At 54.9% G+C, this 26,179-nt stretch overlaps 7 protein-coding genes across 7 annotated transcripts; 5 read left to right on the top strand and 2 right to left on the bottom strand.

Moving 5' to 3' along the window:
• Positions 1 to 373: 373 nt before the first annotated feature.
• Nlrc3 lies at positions 374 to 2,461 on the bottom strand (the record flags this gene model as incomplete). Its single annotated transcript, XM_037321668.1, has 1 exon — positions 374 to 2,461. The coding sequence occupies one exon, from the start codon at positions 2,459 to 2,461 to the stop codon at positions 374 to 376; it is 2,088 nt and encodes a 695-aa protein (XP_037179802.1).
• A 2,858-nt stretch (positions 2,462 to 5,319) lies between these two features.
• Positions 5,320 to 6,852, top strand: CGCA056_v006416 (uncharacterized protein; the record flags this gene model as incomplete). Its single annotated transcript, XM_037321667.1, has 1 exon — positions 5,320 to 6,852. The coding sequence occupies one exon, from the start codon at positions 5,320 to 5,322 to the stop codon at positions 6,850 to 6,852; it is 1,533 nt and encodes a 510-aa protein (XP_037179303.1).
• A 6,305-nt stretch (positions 6,853 to 13,157) lies between these two features.
• On the top strand, positions 13,158 to 13,801 carry CGCA056_v006415 (uncharacterized protein; the record flags this gene model as incomplete). Its single annotated transcript, XM_037321666.1, has 3 exons — positions 13,158 to 13,383; positions 13,513 to 13,627; positions 13,681 to 13,801. The coding sequence occupies 3 exons, from the start codon at positions 13,158 to 13,160 to the stop codon at positions 13,799 to 13,801; spliced, it is 462 nt and encodes a 153-aa protein (XP_037179316.1).
• Positions 13,802 to 16,068: 2,267 nt separating this feature from the next.
• Positions 16,069 to 16,773, top strand: CGCA056_v006414 (uncharacterized protein; the record flags this gene model as incomplete). Its single annotated transcript, XM_037321665.1, has 1 exon — positions 16,069 to 16,773. One exon carries the CDS (start codon positions 16,069 to 16,071, stop codon positions 16,771 to 16,773), a length of 705 nt encoding a protein of 234 aa, XP_037179314.1.
• Positions 16,774 to 18,630: 1,857 nt separating this feature from the next.
• Tbcc (Tubulin-specific chaperone C) lies at positions 18,631 to 19,994 on the top strand (the record flags this gene model as incomplete). The annotated part of the gene is made up of 4 exons (XM_037321664.1): positions 18,631 to 18,742; positions 18,825 to 18,952; positions 19,045 to 19,740; positions 19,794 to 19,994. The coding sequence occupies 4 exons, from the start codon at positions 18,631 to 18,633 to the stop codon at positions 19,992 to 19,994; spliced, it is 1,137 nt and encodes a 378-aa protein (XP_037179797.1).
• Positions 19,995 to 20,257: 263 nt separating this feature from the next.
• Positions 20,258 to 20,698, bottom strand: CGCA056_v006412 (uncharacterized protein; the record flags this gene model as incomplete). The annotated part of the gene is made up of 1 exon (XM_037321663.1): positions 20,258 to 20,698. One exon carries the CDS (start codon positions 20,696 to 20,698, stop codon positions 20,258 to 20,260), a length of 441 nt encoding a protein of 146 aa, XP_037179796.1.
• A 746-nt stretch (positions 20,699 to 21,444) lies between these two features.
• Positions 21,445 to 23,406, top strand: ipgm-1 (2,3-bisphosphoglycerate-independent phosphoglycerate mutase; the record flags this gene model as incomplete). The annotated part of the gene is made up of 3 exons (XM_037321662.1): positions 21,445 to 21,753; positions 21,836 to 22,144; positions 22,216 to 23,406. 3 exons carry the CDS (start codon positions 21,445 to 21,447, stop codon positions 23,404 to 23,406), a joined length of 1,809 nt encoding a protein of 602 aa, XP_037179799.1.
• Between the last annotated feature and the right edge of the window lie 2,773 nt (positions 23,407 to 26,179).

The raw sequence follows: 26,179 nt of genomic DNA, 5'->3' as shown, positions 1-26,179 counted from the left end.
TCCGAAGCCCTCGTTACATGCATTCCACGAGCCGTCAAAACTGACTTTGAAGAGTAAAAGTCAATTCACTTCTAAAAAAGAGCCACGCTGAGCTCAAACACCGCCAACAGCAAAAGTATTAGGTCCATCCAGGATTCGAACCTGGGCCTACGGAAGAGACTGATGCGATCAGAATCCGACGTCCTAACCAACTAGACTAATAGACCTGAACCAATTGAGTTGTTGGTGGAGGAAGGGCATTTTTCGCAACCTATGATTCGAGCGTCATCCGTGCGCAAGGTCATTCCGTCAATGCGACCTTGCTTCCGAGGCGGGCCCATGTCGCCCGACTGCATCACAACTTCTCCTCAACCATCTCGCTAATGGCTTTTTGCTATGCAGCATCCACGGTCCCCATTGAATTTTTCCAACGGGTGCAAAATGGACCCTGCGCGTTCATCACTCGGTCCAGAGTGTCGTCGTTCTCGTCCCAGTCCTTCACCAATGCCTTGAGCCGCCGGCGCGCGTAACCGGCATCGCGATTGCGGTACACCGAGTCAATTTTCCGCACATCGGCTTTATCGTTCACGATCCACCGCCTCTCCTCATCCATGAAGCGGGAGTAAGTCATATCGCTGCCATACTTGGCTTTCACATTGGCCTCGAGATGGTCATCGACTGCCTTCTCGACGGCTTTTTGATCCTTGGTAAGTGCCCCCAAAGAGTGCAGGTTGGGCATTGTCCGATCGGCTGACGGATTGAATCTAGGCTCCTTGATCGTCGTGTCTGGCAGGATAGACTCGGCATCGTAGTACAGCAGCAAAGACTTCAAGACAGCCGCATCGATCTCCCGTAGGACCGGCGGTGTGATCGGGCAATGGCCGAGGTTCAGGTATTCGATGACCTGGTTCGTCGACAAGAGCTCAATGATGGAGGGTGCGACAGCGTCCTCGATGTAGTTCCAAGCTTGGCCGAGGTCCAAGGTCGCATATGCCTGACCAACGTCAAGGAAGCGAATCCTAGGATGCGATGCGACGACATTGCAGATGGCAATGGCACCCGCCGTGTGCAGACCGGTTGATTGAAGTGACAAGCGAGTCAGTTGAGGAGCCTGACGAACGCCCTCGGCCAGTGCTTGCACGCCTGCGTCGCCGAGTGGGTTGCAGGACAGGTAAAGCGAGGTGACACCGCAGGCTGGAGAGGCCAAGAAAGATGCAAGCCTTGCGGCAGCCGTTGTCGACATACCGGTGCCGTTCAAGTAAAGATGTCGCAGGGGCAGCTTACGGCCGGAGGGATCGGAGTACATGGCCAGACGAGTGAACAACTCTGCGAGACCGGCATCCCCGAGTTCCGTTTGGTCAAGGTCCAGCGTGCGAAGGTTTTTCGTCTGGGTGATGAGTCGATAGACATCTGCAGCGGCCGCAGCGCCCAGCGGGTTGCGTTTCAGCCAAATGTTTGTGACGGCGTCGGACGTGACCATGGCATCGACGAGGATCTTGAAGCTGGGGGCGTCGATGCAATTGCCAGCGAGATACCAAGTGTCCATGCGATCAGGCAAGTCTTTGATGAAGCGGGCAATCTCCTGAGCGCCAACCGGGCCAATGATGTTGTTCCCCAGCAGGAAATGTCGGACGAAGGGGTTCGGCCGTAAGCTGTCCATCAGGCTGCCGATGTGGTCTGGGCCAACAACCATTTTGCAGAGGTCCATGCGACCATCCTCGTAGACGACTCCTTTGCGGAACTCGGCGCCCTTGACGCCGTAGTATGGCTCTCCCTTGCCATTATCGAGGTCAGCTCCAGCAGAGTTTTCGTCGAGCTCGTGGGTGCCGCCGAGCTCGAGGTGGTCGAAGAAGGGTGCCAGGTCGGCGGCGTCAGCAACGGCGACGGGCATCGGAATGGCCCTAGGGCCAGCGGTCGAGACGGGAAGTTTTGACGGGTCCCACGGGCCCTGAGCAAGGATCCGGGATGACCAGAATGGGGCATGCACACCGGGAGCCGCTCCGCCAGTCAAGCCGCGGAAGCTGTGGCCGTTCCGTTTGGTGGCGGCAAATATGTCGTACTTCCGCTGCAGTGCGACCCACGCGCGCAGTCTCACACGAGCAGCGTCGTACCGGATCACGGAAGCCAGAGCTTTCTCGTGGGTGGCGGGATACAGCAGAGTCGCAATGGCAGATGCGAGGGAAGATCGCGTAGATTTCCGGCGGGGCAAGCCGTGCAACTCGTCGGGGATGCGAACTGTGTCAAGAGGAAGGGCCAGAATCTCGTCTGCGGTGAAGGCATATGAGTGGTTGAAGCGGGGCATCTCTGCGTCTAGCAGGTTTAATGCCTCGCGGCAGAGGGGAGCGAGCCGGATTGCCTCTTCCATGTCGGCGACGGTGATATTGTCCGTGTCACCCATGCTGGTGGCTGGTGACATGCCATAGGGCTGATTGGCACCGATGATGGACGGCGTTGTCAGTTGGACAGTAGCAGCGGCGGCCATTATTGTCGTCTTTGCTGTCCTTCGGGTTCTGGTGCGAAGTCTCGGGTTCCGATGTTCTTTGCGACGTTGCGTGTAATGTGGATGATTCAATGTGCTTTTTTTGATAATGGATTTGTAGTATTAGCTGATGACCTTGCCAATGCTTATGCTTATGCTTATGTTTATGCCGATGCCAATGGTGTTGGTGTTGATCACTCGAGGCGAGTCGATAGTCTTATAAGCTGGTTCGATGATTTCGCCAAAGTGCAGAGAGTAATACTCATACGTCTGGCCGGCAATGAGTCAAACGATGGAGGTTCTGTTATGCTCGACGTGCTTCTCCGCACAGGCAAGGCGTTTCTCTGGGCTGATGTTGGTTCGCAAGGCTTAGGCAGGTACACCAAGGATTGACTTCCAGGCAGCCGCTCGATTGTCCAATGAGGAAGGCGCATGGCTTCCATCAGGGGGCAAAGGGCCCCGTCGCTCATGTCGTCGATGTCGTTCATGTCAATGTCAAGGGCGCAGTTGACCACTTTTTGACAAGAGACCAGTCATAACCTTGGGCAAGATCCAATGACATCGGATGGAAGGTGCGAAGGTGGTTGCAACCCACCGTCACAGCTGTCAGCATTGGCAGCGGCAACAACGACAACGACAGCAACAGCAACAGCAACAGCAACAGCAGCAGCAGGTACAGTGTACCTAGTGTAGGTCGAATGCAAGTGGAGTTCATCGGGGACTTTTGCTCACCGGCCCCCACCTGCCATGAACTGATGGGAAACCACCATGAGGTCCAGTTGGAGAGAGGAAAGTGGAAAGTGCGACTTCACGGGCAGGTGCCTCATGGGAGGAATGCACCTGGTCCTTCCTGGAAGGTGTCCAAGTGTTACGCTGCAGGTGCAAGTGGCTAGCGCCTTCTGTAACCGTACGAGAGAAACATTTGTGGCGGGGCTCTCGCAAACGCTGCGACCTTGCTGCCAATTCAGCCACACGAGGTGAACCACTCTTTTCTTCCACTTCCACCTCCCATCACGCTGCACACTGCACACACGACAAGCGACGGGACAGACAGGCACACCAACACATGCACCACGACGCTGCCCCTGGACCGCCTCACCACCACCTCCATCACGTCGCTTGCCGCGTCCTCCACACACACTCACAGCTCTCGGGTCCCGTCAGGTCTCTTCCCACCGTACCACCCACCCTCGCACTACGGAGTATTCCCAGGTCTTGCTTCTCGCCCTCCCACACCAAAACATCATCTCGGAGCTTTTCAGCTGCAACGCAACTCACTCAAAAGCAAACAACCACGGTCCTCCAGGTCGCATCACATCTGCCATCACCTCTGCCACGCAGTATCCGTACCATCCCTCCTGTCTCTGTCGCTTCTTCTTCGCGCCTTGCGTTGCACTGCGTCTTGTCGCAGCCGGCACTTTGCGTCCCTCCGTCCCCGTCTCCGGCCGCTGCCCTCCGCTGTTCCGCTGCAACCTATCACTCCTGCTCCCGTCCCCTGTCGTTGTATTTCCTGTCTCGTCGCCATTTAACACCCTTTGGCAACCTGTCTGACTCTGTCACGGCTGACCGCGGCTTCCAGGAATCCACCGCAATCAATCTGTGTAACACATGGCAGCCCGCCCTCCACCGCGTCAACAAACGCCGCCCGTCACGTCGCCAAACACTCAAAGCTCCAATGTGACTGGCCTGCAGAGACGGCCACTGCTATATACCACGCTCCCTGCGGTTATTAATTTAGCACATCTCTGATTCGCGCGATGCCATTGTCTCGTCCTGTCTCTGAGGGTCTCATACCCTGGCGCTCGGACGACCATCTTTGCTTTTCCTCGCCTTGCTTCTTTCCAGACGCTCACGCCATGTTCCCGTCTCTCATCCAGCGGTGAGCAGACTACGGATCCCGCCGCCGACGCTTTTTTCATTTTTTCAAACGTCAGACTCCCGAGACTCCATTCCTCGCTTTTCGGGACTCCCTAACCGAGAATTCAGCGCAAGCGAACAAATCTCCAGGCGAATGTCAGACGAACAACGCAGCCGTCATATGCACCCAACGCATCATCGCATCTTGGTCTTGTTGCCCCGCTCTCCCTGTTCGGATGGACTTGGCTTGTTTCGTGCCGCCACGCATGGTCCAAATATGATATATCGTGCAGTTCCGCGCCTGCAGCCCGCTAATGGGGGTGTGAAGGGCCTGGAGGAGGGCCAACACCCGGCCACTCACAGGCCCTCGAGACCAACTTTGCTTTTGCCGTCATCCTCCCTCGGGCAGCGACGCATGCAGTCAATCGGCAATGCCACAATTTCGGCCGGTTGACACGAGGCTCTGAACCGGCCAGCAGCACGCGGGAGTGGTTGCCGGGCTCCTTGATTGGTCGTCACCTTGCTTTTTGCATAAGCACAAGGTCGATCTCTCGGGAGGCATGCAGGGAGGCGACAAGGGCCATCGAGGCTGCGGAAGACACTTGCGCACACTAACACACGAGATGGTGTTGTGTCTCCCAAGTGCCCGGTCAGGCGGGGGCCATTTACCTCAGCGCATACCATCGACGAGGATAGCCCTACCAACTCCTCCTCCAAAGTGTCGTGCGTTGGATGCGAAAGAAGAAGAAAAATAAGGCCCTTGGTATGTTGGCTGCTGAGGGATTGGCTGCTGCGGGGAGGACACAAGACACCATGTCTCGGGGTGCTCCAGTTGGCTGACCGCTCCCCCTTTGGACCGATCGTTTGGCTGGTCTTCGATGGAGAGCATTTTCCGTATATATGACCAGTCCGCCGGCAAGTGTGCGGCCCATGTTGGCTCTTTTCTCACGGGTTCTCTGCTTCCGAAACTCTTCTTGTTTACGTTTTTGTTTTTGTCCTTCAGCATGTCCTCCATGTACCGCTCTATGCCGCGAAGGAATATCGAGGGACAAGTTTCCCTCGCCAAGTGGCCCACTGTGGCTCGCTCTCCAGCATCTCCATGGGACATAGACGAATCAACGGCCCACACAGTCAGTAAACTCAACTCGTACTTCGGTTTCCGCCCTCCAACGGGATACGCCAAGTCAACACACGGCACGCCTGACGAGACTGGATACTCCCCAGACATTACCCAGCTGTCCGCAGACCGCACGCCTGAACTTCGCCACGATACGCCATCGGAGGTGAGGACAAGGACGTCGTCTTTCGGACCCGAGACACCGCCAACCAAATTCGATCCGTCCTTCACGTCTGACCCGCATGTGCAGCCTTTGACGCCGGCACGGCACGGCCCTGCCCACCTCCGGTCGTACTCCGACGGATGCAACCTGCAGAGCTTTCGCTCCGATCGAGCCGGCTCGGAAACGGCAGACTGCGACTACAAGCGGCACTCGCATGCTGCCCTGATGCCGCAGGCTGAAGAGAACCTTCACCGAGCCTCTTCTCAAGAACCCGCCTCTCCGCATCACAACTACACTGTCAATCTTACGCGAGACAACAGAGCCGTCACTCTCTGCTTGACGTCCGGCGGTTCCCCAAACCGGATGGAACCTTCTATTACGTGCTATCGCCAGACATACCTTCCCTTAGGCGGCCAGTATGCCGAGTTTTTCAAGGCATCCGAGGCCCTGTCCCTTCTTCAACACATGGTCAACGCACCATCTCAACCCTTTGTCCCTTTCTCAAGACGGGAGCGGGCCGACTTGATGCTTCGCATGCGCAACACCCCGGAGAGCATGGTCCTCGGCCACCCTTGCTCCAACGCGCGCGCGTGGACAAGCTTTTTTGCCGCAGAGCTCTCCGCTGGCAGAGCCTGGGAGGCTGGTACCGTCATTTTTCCATGGGCAGTGCTTCAAAAGCTCATGAACTCGCTCAACTCCGAGTGTGGGCGAAGGCGGCGCATGCAGACAAGAGCAGCTACGTCCCAGTTCAGAAGAGATATGGACGAGCCTCTCGGATCGCGGGGACACTTTCAGAACAGCCAATCACTCGAGTGCCGCACCGTCTCTTTGCGTCTTTCGGAGACCGACAACCGTGAGGCAGTAGGAGACCATAACTCTGTGTCGTCCGCCTCCCCGCCGCCCTGCACACCGACGGATCCTCACCCGCCCGCACGCATTCAGTTTATGCGGGAGCGGGGCAAGTCGCCGCTGTCATTTTCAGCCGGCCCCATCCGGCGCAGGCGCCAGAACTCCGAGCCTGTCCGGAGATTGAGTCTTTCTCCGCCCCGCATCGCGCTGCTTAAGTCCAACCCCTGCCGGCAAAACCTGCGACGTCTCGCCGCTGCATCAACACCCGCGCGACTCGTCTTTTACGACTCGATTCGCTCGTGGCCTGCCAGCTCGCATCAATCGCGTGTGAGACTTCCGCCGTGCTCAAAGTTCTTGGAGCTTACGGCCGACCAAGGGACCAACCCCCACAATCCCATCGTGCTGTGAAGGATCCTCATGTGATCCGTATCCGGTGTGGTGCGACACACCCATTGGCCATTCTTATTTTTTTCTTCTTATTCTCGAGTGTCCTTTCTTTTTTTCGGGGACTTTGCATTGGCAACGGGGATGCGTAGACAGGGGGGCTTGCTCGGCTTGTACGCTGAGAAGGGCAATGATGCTGCGGGCGTCCAGGGGTAAACATCTAGACGGACATTGGCTTTACTTGTTTTTTCTCTCTTGAAGACATGGTGAACGGTTTATGAGACAACGGGATATGAGAAAGGATACGGGATATGAAAGGACATGATTTCGGGGTCTGAACACAGACTTACCCCGTACTGCGCATTAAGATTAGGGGGGAGGGTCTTCATGTACACGTGCATGACAAAAACGGCGTCTCGCTGGGCGATTCACTGGATGAGAAAGGGACTTTGATGTATCATGACAACATGCTTCACTAGGCATTTCGTATTCGATGTAACTTGGTCTCGGACCTGCTGCAGGCCCGGGCTGTGTAAACACTCTTTGAGAGTAGACTCTTATCGGCGTGCTGGCTGACACTTTGGCGTCCGCGTCCGGGGTCTGGTTTGTTGGCCGTGATGTTTCACGTAGAGCGAGATGCACGCGCGTTGCTCGGAGTTAGACGTGCAGGATCGGACTGGTCGTTTTTGTTTCGAGCCGGGGGGTATTTAAGGCCGAAAGGTGTTGTGTGAGTATGATTTATGACCAGAATCGGCTGCGGCCATTGGTAGAGTACTGGATGTGGTCCGTCATTGGAGGCTCGCATATGCTTCATCGCTGTCGGGGTCCTTGGGACCATGGCCTGGTACCCTCGGACTACTTGACCAGGGTATGTTCGGGTGATTATTCTGGACGCAGGAACCGAAAGAGGTAGGGGATGTGGATGACAATGGTCCGAGGTTGAGCATTCGGCGTGATGACGGAGCCGCGTCGAGTTGCTGCGACTCGTTGGAAGCCACAGAAGCAATCAGCGTCGTGTGATACGCCAAAGAATTAGTACGAGCACGATTGCTGTTTAGGAGGTTTCTGGCCCATGTGAACTTGGGGTTCCTTTTAAAGCAGACGTGGGTGGCGTGCTGGATGCGATTTTGGTGCAGCTAGATGGGTGTGTGTTGAACAGTGATGAAGGCACGGCGTCGAGGAGTGACGTGGTTTCTGACCTGGTTCCTGTGCGAGGTGGAGAGTATTTATTGGTGTTCCTAAGTGATTGAGGGTCTGGAGATCGATGGCACGATTACAAGTGGTCTGGTCTCGATCGCGAGCTTTCACTTCAACCTGGACCATGCTCGCTGAGAATGAACGTTGGGTGGTGGCGACTCTGTGACCCCTTGTGGATGGAAGAGCCCGAGAAGACACCAAACGACATTGTAATGAATCGTCTACGAATATGCGAGGGAAATCTCCGAGGCAGGATGCTGGGAAAGGCCAATGGCAAGTGTTCGACGAGCAGTGGTTGAAGTCGTACTTGCAAATCCAAGGCAAAGACGTAGCCAATCACGTTTTGTGAATATGATTTGCGCACGACTTCAGCTAGCAAGAGTTGTACATCCATTGTTGGCTGCATCTTTGACTTGCGCAAGAATTTTGGCGATTTAAATAGGCTACATATGTGGATGTTTGGGTGTGGGAGAACTGAGAATGAAGGTGACTAACCTGCCGCATTGTGGGATTTGTATAAATATTAAGAAGAGTGGATGACTGAAACCTCGACAGCACAAACAATGTTGTATGAGGTTTTCTCGCCTACAGCATAGAATCAAAGGATCAATACTTGGTTTTTCGTGCTGTAAGTTGTGGCTAGCAGCGCGAACCAAAGACGTCGTTTTCTGAAGTGCGTTGGTAGTTCATTCGGATTGTATTGACTGGGCGAAGTCAACGGACGATGGGGGATAGTAGCTAATTATGAACATTGAGCTTCTTGTGCTGGTGGCTTTGATTCTTGATCGGGGTGAATTAATTTCTTCGCGGGTTGATGCAGGCCATCTTCCGAATCGTAAATTACCTAGTACCCCCCGATTCTGGTTGGTGTCTTGCCAGAAGCACGCTGGACGACTATATATATAGACAAACGGGCATGGGCATAGGCGTGTCATCGTCTGCACGACGCTCGAATGGCCTGAAATGGGAAAGTAGGGGGCTTCAGATTGTGTTACGAAGTATTTATTCGAAAACAATGGCTTATACGATATTTCAGTAAGCGAAGGATACGATTGCAGTGGAATCATTCTTGTAGCTTGATGGTCTGGAATTGACTGAGCTAGAAGGACTCTTGATCTGAAACCTCTAGAGCAAGCAATTTCTGTGCGGCCTAATCTCAGAAGATGTCTGCTTGATCTTTCCCAGCGTATGCATGAGGGATACTTCAGGAAAGGTAGCGTTGCGGAGGGATGAAGACAGGTAAGCCCTGCGGATCAGTCTTGAGCCCAACAACTATGGACTGCTTGAAATAGATCCTTAGATCACACGTCTCGCTTCATGAGTACGTTGTAACATGGTGGATGGATTTGGTTGAAGACCATGGTTTGAGCTGTCGAAGGCAGCTCAATATATCTGCATAAGTCGCAGTAACACATGACGCATTGAAATATTCCCAAGATCGACTCGGTGGTCGTGTACATTAATCATCCTCGGCAAACGATGAAGTCTTCATCCCTTGTTCAGGTTCACTCATTCGCTTACGAAGGCTTAATCTCAAGAATAAGGCGAGCCAGAATGGAGGCCAGGGGAAGCCATGCTCTTTGCATTTCAAGGATGAGAACATGGACAAGTGAGCATCATGAATAAGAGATCAATCTTTGAGAGACGATGGAAGAAACAGAAGATGACCGCCAGAAGAAAGATATTGTAGTGTTTACGTAGTACCGCGAGCTGCTGGCCGAAGTACGTTCGAAAAGAAAGTGTGTCGTTGATAGAGCAGTTGTGTCCTTGGTAAGGTAGATCATACAGAGCTCCTAACGTATCTTACGGGAAACGGACTCCGAATATGCCTGTGATTTCGAGAAAGATGTCGAGGCCCTCGCCGCCATCCGACCGGCGTGCCGTCCGCATTCGAGCTTTCCCATAACTCCCCATCTTGCCTATTGAAGCCAATGTGCTATCGTACATTTTGGACCTAGCGCGCCCGATATTTCCTGCCTGGTGCATATCTCCAGATTTCGCAGCTTCGAAAAGGTCTTGATTTGGTCCCTTGGCGGAGCCTACACAGGCCCACGTTTGTTTACTTCTAGGATCAAATCCGCAGACAACGACCCACGGGCTGATCTGCCAAGAATCGTAGATGCCGTGATGGTGGCAAAAGACAACCCCTTCGAAGACGTCTAGACCTTCTGTAATGAACTTGTTCATTTGGGAACTCCAGTTGCCCTTCGGTGTTGCATTATCGAATCTCATCTTGCTGTTTGCATGGAGCTGAAATGTGCAATTTCTCACCGGATTGGAACGAACTCCGTCAGCAAATCTTTTGATGTAAAAAGTAGTTTCTTGTCCTTGATGATCGCCTTGCCATTGAATATGGTGGTGAGCATCCCACCTGACGAATTCGCCGCCACCGAGCTCTTTTAGTAAGATCCCGATAGTATCTTCAGGGCTATCGTCGGATCTCCTGCAACCTAAAGAGATGCGCCAGATGTTATCTTTTGAAGTGGTGGCCTGAATCGTTATCTTCAATTCCTTGTTGGTGATTGTAAACTTGAGGAAATGTTAGTTCGTCAAATTAGGGAGTTGGTAGACCGTAGACAGCTCGGTGACGACGTACCTCGGGATTATACATGATATCTCTTTTTAGCACAAGATCGCTCGAAAGCCGGAACTCATCAGGCGACGTAGCGAGGATTCCACAAGGCTTAGAGCCCTCTTCTTCGGGTAACTCCGCTCCGGTGGTCCCTTCGGATGGGTTTGCCGGGTTGGCGCAGGAATTCTCTTGTCGAGTCCACGCAAACAATGATAAGTCGTTGGTCTCCTTTGCAATTTCTTCCTGAAGACGCATGAAAGCACGGCTGCCTTCGCCGTACAGCATCGGCATATTGACACCGAAAATTCCGAGGAGGCTGTAAGCGCGGTCTTCCTCACGCGTCGTAGTGCGTTCCGAAGCCCAGGACATTCTGCGCGCTACGGGAATTATCGACAGCATATTGCTTATGTTTCGAGGTAACGCGGTGTCTTCAAGCATCTCTTTGTCAACGCGAGAACGTAGTTGAATAGCATCGCCAAGAGAATCGCGCGTTCCGATGAACTCCCACTTTTTATCGAAGAACATCATCCTGGAAGGGGCGATCAATTCTTGTAACGTCCATCCGCGTGTGAACCAGAGCGAGCTTTCAAGAGGCTGTCCGGACAGAATATCGGACAAATATGCGTAGCACACTGACGAATTGGCGTACCATTTGAACATGGAGTTGATGGCCTCAGTCAGCTCCGTGAGGTTTCGCTTGTCAATGCAGCAAGTATCGACCCAGCCATATTCGTATCCATTGTCGAGTGCGATCCGGCAGAAGTCGTTGATCTTGGCCCAGCCGGCCTTCGTCATGCCTAGGCCTGGGGTTTGGAGGTCTTGATAGGTAACTTCTTCGAGCTCCCATCTGTGCGATAAGATGGCGTATGACTTGGGGATTGATGTGCCATAGAATTCCTCGATCTGAAGGAGTTTGCAGTTAACGAGCTTCATGGTGTTTTCATCAAGAGTATTGCAAAATTGGGTCCAAAAGTGCAGTTGGTCCATGCGAAAGCATGCACAGGCAACTCAGGCATCTTTATACCTAAATGAAAGTATCATATTAAAACGAGGCAACCATAGTGTGGTTGCATCGCCACTGAGAAGAATTGGAGGAGGTGCAGTTATGGCCTGACCAAGGCGAGCCACTACCAAAATGGTGGTCAGCATGCAAGTGTGCTTGGGGCACAGATGCGTACTGCACTCCTCTACGCTGATGATACGAGAAGAAGGCGGTGGTGCCTACGTTACCTTCATTTTCACGACATCATTGCGCATTCCATAGGCGGAATTCGTGTAGGAGAACCGCCTGTGGTATATGGCCCAGACTTCAATCATGAGCACTGATTTTCGTAGACTCTAACTAGGTTGATTGTTTCGAAGCTGGCATCTCTTCGCATAGTTCGTAAGTCCGCTGCGCTGTCAGTAATTCGAGTCGATCTTGAATCGATTAGAAGTCTTACTTTGGATACTTTCGATCGATCGAGAGCGGAGTGACATACTTCCTTTCTAGATTGGTGCTTCTGAGAAAGCCATGAAGACACGAAAATGTCATAAGGTTTTGTATCTCTCGCAAACCAAAAAGACCTTCGCGCTGGCGGTTGATCTCTGCAAAAGTCGGATGAGAAGAACTCGCGCTGTGTAAAGAAAGACGTTTCATCAGGCTTTGTGCTGAGAGGTACAATTACCTCGCCACTTTAGTCAACAGCAGGAGGAAGAAAGTGAGCAAAATTCCAATTCATTTCATCTATCATCAAGACACGTGAGGAACTTTTGAGGCCTGGTAAGTAGCTGAGGGGATAGTGAGACTGGAAGTGGAAGAGGCAAATGGCATGCAGACGGTCACCGCAACCCGTGCTCGCCAAGCGTCTTTCTGGACAAGAAATATAATGCCTTTTTGTGCGTTGTTCATTAATTTTCCTCTTCGGACGTCTTTCATTCAAAAACCTTAGTAATAGTAAGAATAGTCTACCTGGACTGAACTTCACCCATCTCATGACTCGCCGACATCTGGCCTTGTATTTTCGCGTCAGTGTCGAACCTTCTCAAACGAACACCACCAAGACCAGAACTAATCCTTTCTACATCAACCTCGATTCTAGGATCCGCAGCCTTTAAAACAATGCTATTACCACAACCTCATAGGGCAGTCTAGCCTCTCCCGAGAACCAGTCCGCCGGAAATAGGGGCTCACTCGGCACTTGCATGCAACTGCCCAGGACCGGGGTTTCAAAATAGACTTTCTGAATAGATTGCGCGCCCGCTCTTGAGACAAGTCCCCGGGCAGCCCGCAGTCACATCAGCCCCAAAAATTGACATTCGACGGGTGGACCGCACGACACTCGTCATGAAAGGTTGGGGCAACGCTGCTCCCCCTTTCCCGGTGGTGGGTGCTGCGCGGTGAGATATAACTGCCCGACGAACCCGCCCATGCGTGACGCGCGCGGTGGTAGATGCGTTCATCGCAAGTTTCACTCACCACAGTCACTCGTTCCCACGCGCCAACGTCGATCCGCCGATCAATTCGACTAAGATCCAGAATTCCGTCCGATAGCAACGTCTTACAAAGAAGGAAGTCAACATGGTTAACTCATTCGTCAAGCTCTTCGCCTTCGCTGGCCTCGCGTCCGCCGGCATCCTTTCGCCGCGCCAGAACACGACGCCTGCTGTTGACATTACGGCGCTGACCAAGAACGTCACGGCCACTTCCGGAACCGGCGCCGTCAGCGCCGCGGGAACTTTGTCCCCCTTCGGAGGTATTGGAGTCGGCTGTGGCATCAACTGGGCCGAGGGCCAGTCCTTTGGAGGTAAGTCAGTGGTCAGGCTGGGACGGAGCGACCCGGGCTCGGATGATGGGCTCGGGAAAGAAACCGGAGGACGCAGAACTTCTTCCCGGAAAGCCTCTAGAGCATGATACTAAACAGATTGCTTGTCAGGCGGCCTTCAATCCGGCTCGGATTCTTTCGGCCTCGGCGGCGGATTCACCATTACCAAGGACACCATGAACATTGGTCTTGGCATTGGCATCAACCCTATCAAGTTCAACTCCAGGTAAGCCTGTGTCGCAACGAGAATATCACTTGTAATAGCTAACAGGAAGCTAGCGTGAACTACGAAGCTTCGACCAACGGCACCGTGACCATGACCTTCACCTCCACGACGGCGATCAAGTGTGAAGAGACCACGGTTGATGGCGTCAAGGGTGTCAAGTGTACTTCCTCGTAGAAAGTCTTAGCGATGTAGCGTTTTTAGGCGTCAACTGATATATCCTGTCAAAAGTTCCAATACATACAATGCCTATGTTCTACTCTTCGGTTTCGACCATAGTGTGGTGATGGGATCCTCAACGCCTATGAAATCCAGTCACCGCCGTTGAACAAACGTTTGTTTCCGTGAACCCGTCGACTGCTGAGGTCCTCTTCCCGTGTTCATTCATTTCATCGCAATACGAATACACGGAGCAGGGCTATCCATCTATTAGGCTATCGGTCGCCAAGCTACCACACAATTGCCACCCACCATTGTTTGAGTTTCCGATTGTGTGACGACTTCTGGGAGAGGCTCAGGACATAATCAGTCTGAATGTTGCGGGGCTGGGGGCTGTTTTCAGGTCACCACAACTCAACTTATGTAGAGAGACCAATGCTTCTATATGCCCCCTGAACGATGAGCAGCGGTATACATGACAACAATCGCAATAGAGTGTGCTTTCAACAGCCAAACACCCAGTCTGAACATTCTGGTGATCGTTTTCTGTGATGGCTACACGGTTCGCCTCATGCAAATCCAGGTTCATCACGATCATGCTCTGCGAGACACTGCGCAATCAATATTGCCTGTTATTCGTCCATCTTTGCCGCTGTTTGTGGCTTAAGAGGCGCGTATGCATCGCTGAACACAACGATGTGCTGACTTGAAATCAGCCTTGCCGTCGGTAAGTACGCGTCCTAACCCAGAAAGACCACGTTATGACGTCATAATATGAAAAGAACAATTAAAACATCATTCAATCTGGAATGGTAGATCGGCGTATTGATGGAAGGGATGAAGGAAGCATGAGCACGAGAAAAAACGAAAAGAAAAAGAAAAAAAAAAGTAAAAGAGAGGAGAAAGAGGATGATGGTCCTGACCAGGCTTGAACTGGCGACCTTCGCCGTATCTGACGTGATATCAGGACGATGCTCTGACCAAACTGAGCTACAGGGCCTTTTCGTGTTTGTTGAATAACCAGTCATTAGTTCAAACATATGAAGGATACCTACGGTGCCATGTAGTTGACTCATAGTCTTGAAACATCGAGGTGCCCGTAGTTGCCCTTGGGTTGAGTTTGGGTTGACTCACAGATCATCCGGGTGGCTGAGGAAAACCACCTGCGCAGATGCTCTCAAATCTACCTACGTGCTCTAGATAGAAGCGGCGGCAATACCCAAGGAGGTGCCTCGTTGTAGCATCGGTTCATTTCGGTCTTAGACCTATCACGGCATTCAACCAGTAACCTCCAATCCCCTTTTTTTGACACCAATACTGCCGTGAACCGCCGAGCCCGCAAACGCCTCCCAAAGTACAGTGCGGTTGAAATTACCTACAGCTCTGGCGTTCGTGACAAGATTTCATGGAACGAGATAATTTCCGTCAAGGTCGAAGGGATCCAAGCATTCGGATGTCTTCAACTTCGGAGAAAGCTATGAGATGATAGAGCTTGGGTGGAAGCTAGGAGAAACCAGTGTCAACATTGTTTGCCAACATACCTCAGCCCATTGTACAGAAATTTTTAGCTCGGAAACCTGAAAAGTTTGGTCACTGTCCATGAGAACCAGCGCGAAAGCAGGGTCGCCACATCGGGAAGTGACCGAGCTGTGTTGTTCGAACTTGACCTGTGTGGTCGACACCTTTGTGAAGGGCGTGTGTGATGAGTATCAGTCAAGGTCGACGGAAGCAGATTCTTACCGAGCCGCAAAGGTTTCTGGTATCTATCTCTCTCACTGCGTCACGTGCATGGAATGGCTCGAAATATCAGACTCGACCAAGGTAGAATCACCACAGGTTCATCTGACTACCTGGAGGAATCGACCACACAAGGTCCTCAAACCCATCGTATCAACCAAACTCCTCCCTTCGGAGATGTCTCTGTCCAAAATCCAATTAGGAAGGATAGCCTCAAAGGTTGACCTTTCACAACGAGGACGTTTCTCCGGATGATTGGGGTGTGATCCAGGGACTGCTTCAAAGCAGAGCAACTTTCCTCTGATGTGTTCTGCATCTTCCGACCTCCCCATCCCATCTTAGGATATCACAATTGGCAATTCACACAGATTCCAGTAGTGCATATACTAACTTGACGATCCACTGCAAACAAACTTCTTCACAGCTATACCCATATTGCAGGCCGCCTGCCACCACATCTATCCTACGAATAGATTCCAACAGGCCTCTTACCTACACATTCATTCTACTCCTTATCACAACTACTCACAAGGCAACTTACGTACACAATGGCAGCCCTCAAGAGTCTTAACGCTATCAGGGCCAAGTACGTCCAGAAGCAGCAGGAGAAGGTGAGGACTGCCGCCGTCGCCGCCGCCGCTCCCGACCCGTTCCAGGCAGTCGCCAATTGGAATTGGGAGGGCGTAACCTCTCCTATTCAACAAAGCCACAATGCCGTGGCATGCCAATTCACCGATGGGAGTAACCCCTCCAACGGTGCTAACTACTACGTGGCCGGCATGTGCGCCCCGGCCCAGGGATACAACAACGACGTCCCCAACGCCGGCGTCGTCATGGACATTGACGATGCCTCCTACAACTCGCCCGACGTCAGCATGAGCGACGTCTCCAGCGACGTCTCCAGCACCATGTTCGACATGGACATGGACATTGTCTCCGACGCCATGGCCGACATCATGTCCGATGTCCCCTGCGCCAGCCCGGAGATCCACATGAGCGACGCCTGGCTCGTGGGCTCGCTTTGCGACGAGGATCACTCGGACAACATGCTCAAGATCCTGGCGGGGAAGAGGCGCGTCACGGGCCTGCGCCAGCTTGAGGCGTCTCAGCGACTGCGTCCTCGAGAGGCCAACAGCCGCGAGCACATCGCCGCGAGCACATCGCCGCGAGCACATCGCCGCGAGCACATCGCCGCGAGCACATCGCCGCGAGCACATCGCCGCAGAGATCTCCAAGTCGCGGGACACCATTGAGAAGTGGCAGAAGGTGCTTGAGAAGATCCGGCTCGAGATGCAGAGCGGGCACGTTGACCCATGGCCTACTGCCAAGTGGATGGCGAGAGGCGAGTGCCTGCTCGCGGAGGAGTGGAAGAGGCTCGATCGCCTCGACATGGAGTACTACATGGCCTCGAAGTATGTCGCGGGGCTGCATGAGTGCTGCGTTTGGTGAGGCTGGCTTGGTCGTGTTGGTGGGGTGCGGGATGCTTCACTAGGTTCGTGGGTGATGTGATGTCTTGGATCGGATCGAGTCCAGGACATCTTATGAGAATATGATAATGACCTAATGACTCCAATATACCCCGTCATTTTCTGTTTGCACATTAGCATCTTGTAATCTGTGTTTGTGATGTTGATTTTGACCCGTGAGTGTTTCTTCATCTTCAGAGAGCTTCTGGCACTTCCAACCCTGCTCCTTCCTAATAGGTTGCCGCCGTCGCATGACACCTTTCCTAAAATAAAAGACGTCTTTCCCAAATGAGAAGCCGAAAAACGAACCACGAGAAACGGCTTCTCCGCACCCCAAAACTCAAATCCATTGCCGCCAAGTATGTCTCCATGCCTACCTATTCATCAGGTGAAATGTCACGATGGATTCTGAGGCTTCAGCTGTCGTCAGAGAGAACGTCATACCCACGGTCGTCACTGCGCAACATCGCAATATCGTGGAAGACACATGAATTCCCCACACTTTATCCACCACCCATTACTTCATCCCAACTCCCGCAGGCGGTCCGGCACATGAAGTCTCCATGCGAACGACGTCAGACGGCCCTCTCGCTCACACACACACACACCAGAAGACGGCCGATCCAGGGTCCAATTGGCACACACAGGCCGCCGATGCACTGCGGGGAAGGCATGGCGCCTGCGGTCTGTGCCGTCAGCGCTTCCACACTGACACTTCGTCTTCCCCGCCCCTCATCATCGTGTTTGCTGCAGCGTAGACGATGTGGTGGTGGTGGTGGCTGCTATCCTTGCAGCACCGGGTCATCGATCCGTCGGCTGGTGGTGTCGACGGCTCGTCTGCACGTCAGTGTAGGTGCTAAGTATTAGCGAGGTTTGGAGTTGAAGAGAAGAAGATGTGGAATCGCTGGTGCAGTCCAAGGTCGCCCCACTGAAGAAAACCCGACTGAGCCGCCAATCTGCGCCCAGGAACCCCTGCCCCAGCGACAGGCGAGCCCCGCCGGCTGGAACCACAGCTCGCCGCCTCCAAGCTCTGTCTGCGACAGGCCAGGGTTGGTTCCATTGATGGAGGGGGAGAGTTCAGCAGGCATTGATCCCATCACCTCCTCACCTCACCCTGCAGCAGCGCATCATCCCACTCCGAGAGACAGGTGAGCTGCTTTTCTCCCCGTCGAGCTGCTGCTATCCTTCCGGACCTTTGCATGCAGCACAGCACACGGCCGACCTCACACAGCATCAGGACTGCTCGCCCGCCATTTGCCTACGCTACGCAGCGACGTCACACCCAAAAAGAGTCGCGTGTTTTTCAAGACACAAAAGCGAACCGAAGCTCGGGCTAGCTACCCAAGAAAGATCGCCAACACGCCACTTCCCCGGGATATCCTCACCCCAGCCCACAGACCGTTGTCGAAAGCGAACCTCCCCCGCGCGTGCCTCGATTTTACCTTTTATTTACCCCAGGTAACGTCGGCAAGATTTCGTCCCTTTGTTATCTGTCACACACACCCCTCTTCCTCATTCTTGAAACACGAGCTCAGAAGCTTCCTTGTTTGTGTGCTTCTCGGCCGTATATAAGAGAAAGGTCCATAAAGCAAGATAATTGCAATATAATTCCTTGTCTATTGAGAAGAGACACAGTCAAATACAATGGCGCCTGAAGTGATTCAGCCTGTCGCTTACGGAGGAGGATTGCCAGTAACCAGGATGCAGATCGACCCCAAGGAGAAGTTCTACCGCCATTTCCAGGATGAAGTCGCCGGTGCGTTTGTCATGTCACTGAGTTCTGACGATGCTGCCATTGATCTACCCTGGGATTTCATAGCTGACTCCACACGTAACAGGCTTGCAAGACCAGATCGACGGCCTCGGATCCGTCTCCCAGGTAGGCGGCGAGAGGCAGGATGCCATTGACCACATTCTCGCCGGCATATCCGCCCTCTCCCACGAGGTCGCCGACGCCTCGGATTACGTGCCTTCGTATGACCAGCGGTCCTACGCCCAGGCTAGTCCTCCACTTCCATCCAGCACCATGACCTTAGCTAGACTCTAACACCCTCCCAGGCCGTCAAAGCTCTCACGGACAAGCTAAATGAAACGACCACCAAACTCGCCCCCCGCTCCCGCTTCCAATTCAAGTCCCGCGGCAAGGCCGCCGCAACCAGCGACGTCTCCGCGCCCAAGAACGACCCCCGCCTCGTCGTCGGCGCAAGCCTCGCCGATCCCCTCCCCGCCTCTCGCGGCGGGCCCGTCATGGCCCCCGAGTCACGCGCCGCCGCCGCCGAGACTGACGACGGCCTCGGCGAGCTGCCGTCCTTCCCGCACAAGAACTACAACGAGGAGATGGCGCGCCCGAGCACCACCAAGGTCCGCAAGCCGAGCTTCTCCACTGCCAAGGATATCGCCATCTACGGGCAGGACGGGCTGCACATCATCCTGCCGTCGTCGGCGTCGCGGGCGACCTCGTCGGGCCGGCTGACGGACCTGCGCGGGTGCATCGTCGACATGTCGCTCGCGCTGTCCGGCACGACGTCGTTTGCGAACCTGGCGCTGCGGGATGTCGAGGGCAGTCTGGTCGTGGCGGGCAACGTGGCGGGGCCGGCGCACATTACCGGGGTGAAGGACAGTATCGTGGTGGTGTCGGCGCGGCAGGTGCGGATTCATGAGTGCAGGAACGTGGATATCTATCTGCACTGCTCGAGTCATCCGATTATTGAGGATTGCGAGAATATGCGGTTTGCACCGCTGCCGGCGGCTTTTGTGAGTTTCGCGGGCTCAGGAGAGTTGAAGGGGACATGCTGACGTTTTTGTAGGATACCCCTGAAGACCCGGTCAAGAACCAGTGGGATCAGGTTGACGACTTCAAGTGGCTCAAGTCGGAGCCGAGCCCGAACTGGAGCGTGTTGCCGGAGGAAGAGCGACTGGCTGAGGAGATTTGGACGAAGACGGTGCCGGGAGAGAAAGGCAAGGATTTGCATGATATACTAAAGGCTGTTGGTATGCCGAGGCATTGAGCTGTTCGCATATTCCTAGTCGATCGGTTTGGTTTGGACAGGAGTTTGGCGGGCGAGGTTTTGCACGGGCGCAAGGAACAGCGTCTTCTGTCCATTGTCCAAGTATCGTCCAAGTCGCATTTCGGGTATCATATGAGCAATCTGGTAAAAAAAATCAAACGTAATCCCTGCCACAGCATCCTGCCTCGTCGCTGTTTTGAAGCTGCTCAAGCGTCGTGCCTGTGCCGTCCCCAATCCTCCTGCCATCAACCAATGTCCATCGATTACTCCGTCTCCATCTTATCACCGCCCCCGCCCTCATCGTGTCCAAACTTGACGCCCGCTTCCCTCAGCCGGTCCAGCACCTCCCGCTGCATCTTGATGCGCTCTTCGAGCTCCTTGATCTCGTCCTCCTGCTCGGCGGTGGTACGCTCCATGTCGGGCAGCGCGCGCATCTGCACGCGGGCGCGCTGCAGCTTGTGCTTCAGGGCGTCGGTCTGGGCGGGCACGTCCTTGAGGGAGAGCGGCGTGTTCGGGCTGGCGCCGAGGGTGTTTGGCGTCGCGCCGGGGCCGGAGGCGGCCGGGGTCGCGCCCGTGATGCCGCCCGCGGCGCCGGAGGTCTGGATGGCGGTGCGCAGGCGGGTGAGGATGCCCGTGAGCTCGGTGAGGGTGTCGAGAGCGTCGGGGGAGAGAGTTGACGGAAGCTCGAGCGGGTGGGGAGGCATCTTGATGGTTTGGGTGCCCGGGAGGCAGGCGCGTGTGGAGGTAGGAGGTTGGTAGGTTGAGGTTATGATTGTTTGCTGGTGGAGGTAGGTAGGAGGAGAGTCGGAGCTTCAGCCTCGGGGCGTGTGCGTAATTGCCGTGGTGTCGTTGGTCGAGGTTGACGAGGCGTCAAAGTCAATTGCAGGTGAAGGTGCAGGTGCAGTCGCGGTTGCAGGAGGGAGCAGTTCCGGGCTGGGCAAAGTGTCGAGAGTGGCAGGGGCAAGCTCCGCCGAGACAGTTGCGGTGCGGGAGCTACCACGGGCGTTTTAGCGCGTCGCCGATTGGCAGCTAAAAATTGTTGAAAGTCAACAGAGGGGCAGCTTCCATCAGCCCACACCGTTTATGGCAGAGACAGCACTGTGTGGTTTTTGTTGGATAAGGATGTTTGAACAGTGCCAATAACAGTCACACCGACACGGGTCTATTATCGGCGATACTATGACATAAACCCCCACCAAACACTGACACCGATAAAACAGAACAGCAGACACTGGACCGACCGGAGCTGCTGGGCAGGCAGGTCCCGACTGACTGTGTGCAAGGTGCATTGGCTGGGCCGATTCAATCAAGTCTTGTCTCCTCAACCTCACCACCACCGCGGCCGAGAAAAAAAAATAAAAAATCACGCAACCCTCTGCACCTTTTCTGTTTCCTTTCCTCCTACATACCCATCCTGTAAAGACATCGAAGCATAGAATACATATACACCATGGCCAAGACCGACCAGAAGGCCTGCCTGAGTACGTCAAAAGATCTCCCTCCCAACCCTCCGTGCCCCTCCTTGCGACCCCGCGGTGGTGCTGGTGATGGCAGTCGCGTTGTTGGTGGTGTTGATGGTGGTGGTGGCAGTGGTGTGAGCCTCGAAGCTGGTCGACAAGTCCAGAACCAAGCCTACCAGAAATCTGGAGAGGCACCTCCCCCTCCTCCTCCCAAGCCCTCAAATCTTGTCAAGCCCAAGCCCAAGCACAATTCCCCCGACTACGTCCTCACCCTCGCCTACATCGTCCTGTACCTCGAGGTCGGCTGGCTAATCTTGTGGATCTTGCGCTCCTACAGTCGTGATTGATGGCTGGGGTGTTCCCGGCGCCGACTCCCCCAAGGATGGCGACGCCATCACCAACGCAAACACCCCCGTCATGGACGACTTCGCCAAGAGCAGCACCGGCTACTGCGAGCTCGACGCCTCCTCCCTCGCCGTCGGTCTGCCCGAGGGTCTGATGGGCAACTCTGAGGTCGGACACTTGAACATTGGCGCCGGCCGTGTCGTCTGGCAGGACGTCGTCCGCATCGACCAGACCATCAAGAACGGCGAGCTCCCCGACAACGCTGTTATCAAGAAGACCTTCGAGAGCGCCAAGAACGGCAACGGCAGACTGCACCTGTGCGGTCTCGTCTCTCACGGCGGTGTTGTAAGTCGCACCGAACAGCAACATCACCCCACTCACTATAACAGTGTACTGACGCCTGAATTCCCAAACAGCACTCCAAGCAGGAGCACCTCTACAACCTCCTCAAGGCCGCCAAGCAGTATGGCGTCCCCGAGGTCTACATCCACTTCTTCGGTGACGGCCGCGACACCGACCCCAAGTCCGGCGCCGGCTACATGGAGGAGCTTGTCAAGACCGCTAAGGAGATTGGCATCGGCAAGATCGCCACCGTTGTTGGCCGCTACTACGCCATGGACCGCGACAAGAGATGGGAGCGTGTCGAGCTCGCCCTCAAGGGCATGATCCTCGGCGAGGGCGAGGAGAGCACCGACCCCGTCGCGACCGTCAAGGAGCGCTACGCCCGCGGCGGTGACAAGGACAAGGACGAGTTCCTGACTCCCATCATCGTCGGTGGCCAGGAAGGCCGCATCAAGGACGACGACACCGTCTTCTTCTTCAACTACCGCTCCGACCGTGTCCGCCAGATCACCCAGCTCCTCGGTGACGTCGACCGCTCCGTCCTCCCCGACTTCCCCTACCCCAAGATCAACAAGTTGGTCACCATGACCCAGTACAAGACCGACTACCCCTTCGAGATCGCTTTCGAGCCCCAGCGCATGGGCAACGTTCTCGCCGAGTGGCTCGGCAAGCAGCAGGTTGAGCAGGTCCACATCGCTGAGACGGAGAAGTACGCCCACGTCACCTTCTTCTTCAACGGTGGTGTCGAGAAGGTCTTCGCCCTCGAGACCCGTGACGAGAAGCAGGATCTCGTGCCCTCTAACAAGTCCGTCGCCACCTACGACAAGGCCCCCGAGATGTCCGCCGACGGAGTCGCCAACCAGGTCGCCAAGCGTCTCGGCGAGCAGAAGTTCCCTTTCGTCATGAACAACTTCGCGCCCCCCGACATGGTCGGCCACACGGGCGTGTACGAGGCCGCCATCGTCGGTGTCGAGGCCACCGACAAGGCCATTGGCAAGATCTACGAGGCCTGCAAGAAGGAGGGCTACATCCTCTTCATCACCGCCGACCACGGCAACGCTGAGGAGATGAAGTTCGCCGACGGCAAGCCCAAGACGTCGCACACCACCAACAAGGTTCCCTTCATCATGGCCAACGCCCCCGAGGGTTGGAGCCTCAAGAAGGAGGGCGGTGTCCTGGGTGACGTCGCTCCTACCGTCCTCGCCGCCATGGGCCTGCCCCAGCCCGAGGAGATGACTGGCGCGAACTTGCTGACCAAGGCATAAACTTGCGTGTTTGGTTGTGAATAGGGTGCGGAGTTGTGGGTGCTGTTTTAGGGGAGCGGGTTTATGGGAAAAGTTGAGCGTGTGGCGTGAGTTGAACACCTAGGTTATGACGAGTAATAGACCTATAGAGAATGAGAGCACGCTTTGATGACAATCTCATCCCCCAGGTGAATTCCCTGGCTAATCGATCAAAAGGGACGTTACTTGTGAGTCGGCATTGGTCCAGCACGTTTGTCAAAGCTTGGGACTATTCATCGCAATCCAGGTCTCTATGTCATTAACCCATTGTAGGTATTCCGCAGCAATGGCTTCTGATATCAATGTTTTGCCTCTCTTGTAGTAACCGGTTATCCGAAGGAAGTCGCTGTTGACGCACTTTACAACGCGAAGGATTCGGTTGGGGGGAGGCGCAGCAAAAGTGAGCCACTCGAAGTTGACGCTGTAACATTCGGGGGACGTCCTAGTTTCCGGATGACGACGTGCGATTCTGCTGCTGGTTGTGGCCCTCAAGTGGCCATGGTAGGCAGCGTTGTCTCAGTCGGCTGCTCGCCGTCTCGCGTTGGACGAGGAGTTCAAGCTACGCCATGCAGGGAGAATCCTACCGTTCACTCTCGACTGCCGAGCAGGTTGCCATTTCATGTACCTGTATCCTTGGGTATATATGTTACAAAACGTCTCGATTTCAACACAATTCGCGTTTATACGCCTGCGCTTGGGGTCGCTGTGTTCACCAACGGGGTTCTTATATTTTCTGAGCTGGAAAGCTCGATCGCTATCCTTCAATGGCGGGTACTCAACGTGAAACTATTCGTAAGCTACTGAACTGACGATGCCAGTGACTCTGATCGTGAGGCTGCAAAGGCTCAGGATGCGCTCTCGAACAGGGTCGTGACCCTTTTACAGAATGCGGACATGTTTCGCAGGCTGGAGAGACTGGAAGACTCGTTCGGTGTCTTGGGAAGCATCGGGCCAAAGCTTTTGCCTCACTGCGGCCAAGCTTTGCCAGATAGTCTGTCGCATGATCTAGCCTGCCGCTCAACCGTCACGCAAAGTCACGATCGCGTGTGCCCGGCTCCAGAATCGCCCCTGAACGCTGCCAAACAACGCCCATCCTCCACCTCGTTCGAATTCCAGCCTGTCCTGGACGAGTCTATGCCATACCGACGAGCGTGGGACAGAAAAGAGGTTGCGAAGCGGCAGATTCTCCCGGAAACCCGCGTCGACGGGGCGCACGGCGGGCCGACCCTCGCCGTGGCCCTGCAGCGGAAGCCCGGGACGTGGAGTACACTGCCTTCGCACTTCAAGAGGCCGGCGGCCAGCACGACGTGGGGGCACATGGTCGCGCTGGCCGCCTGGCTCGGGATGTACTGGACCGATATCGACCGCACCCGCGGCTGCTACCGCGCGCAAGGCAACGGTTACGCGATCGCCGGGTCGGAGGTCGCCGACGTGGGGACGGTGTTTACGTTCCAGGTCCACGGGAGAAGCCGGTTTGAAGAGAACCGCGTCGCGCCCGTGGCCGGGTTGAGGGAGCTTTGCTTCGGATTCGTTCCCACGATTTTCCACGCCGCGGCTAACGATGAGTGCCGCCTCAGTTCGGCGGGATTTCCCTTGCCGAACTTTTCGAGCAAGGCCGAAGTCGCAGGGTCGTTGGTCGCTTTGGGATGAGACGCCGCGGCCGCGAGGATGTTCACCGACGATGGGGGTTGCGTACTTGGGAAATGCTGACCCGAGCATCGCTGACAATGAACGACAGTGGTTTTCGAGGTGACGGGCATGCTGGCGCAGAGCTTCCACATCCAGAACAGCGGTTTCAAGAGGCTGCCGAACCCGACGCCGTACAGATGGGACACCAGGGCGTTTTCGCTACCCTTGATGCTGGACGCCTTTGCCTCGCAGATCGGGTCGTTGTCCGCCGGCGGCAGTTCAAGCGTCGTTCAGCGCAGGTTGGCGCAGTACTCGAGCGATTTGCGGGAGCTGTCGACGCCGGCGCGTTCCGAGAAAGCCCCGTCGTCGACCGTCGCCGTTCTCGACCGGTTGCACTACGTCATTGAGAAGCTGTACGGCATCATCAAGGCAAAGACGCCCGGTTTCGGCGACCAGACGCGTCCCGCGGCAGGAAAGGCGGCGGACTCAGACGAGCCGCGCCGAGACCTCGTGCTGCTGGTTCTTTCCGTTCATATCCAGGGGGTTCTTTCCGGCCTCAACGAGCACATGGCTGCTACCGGTACACAGCCAGGCGGCGACTGGGACGGCGGCGATGCCTCCAAGTACGAAGACGAAGCCGTTGACCCTCTCGCGGCTGAGGAGGAAGCTTTTCTCTGGAGGGATGTGCGCTCGGCGCCACCAGAGATCAGACAGCACACCCTCATAAGGCTCTACTTTGATCTTGTTCGTCACAAGGTCGTCGCTGAAGTGCGGAAGACCATGTCTCCAGATAGGGAAATGCAGGTCGCATCCAGGGCGGAAGATATATGGTGCACGCTGGTATTTCGGTCGATTTGCTGGCTGATGCTTCACGACTTCCAGCCGATGGACGTGCAAATCCCGAAGAGCGACTTGTATGGAAGCGAGGTGCCGGTGTTTATTGCGTGATGGGTCGCGACGTCGACGAATTTGACACCGATCTTATGTCGACCACGGTCTGGTGCGCGTTTCTGGAGTCAGACTCAATACACACGCATATTACCAGGCAATTTTAACAATCGTGGAGTTCGAATCACTCGGGTTTGTCTCACAGCACTTGTGTTTGAATGTCAAGAACGTATGGCAG

The sequence above is a fragment of the Colletotrichum aenigma genome (assembly GCF_013390185.1).
Source record: "Colletotrichum aenigma strain Cg56 chromosome Unknown KSG_Cg56_contig04, whole genome shotgun sequence".
Classification (NCBI taxonomy): domain Eukaryota; kingdom Fungi; phylum Ascomycota; class Sordariomycetes; order Glomerellales; family Glomerellaceae; genus Colletotrichum; species Colletotrichum aenigma.
Note: the sequence above shows the minus strand (reverse complement) of the source record. Positions and strands in the feature narration are given on the sequence as shown.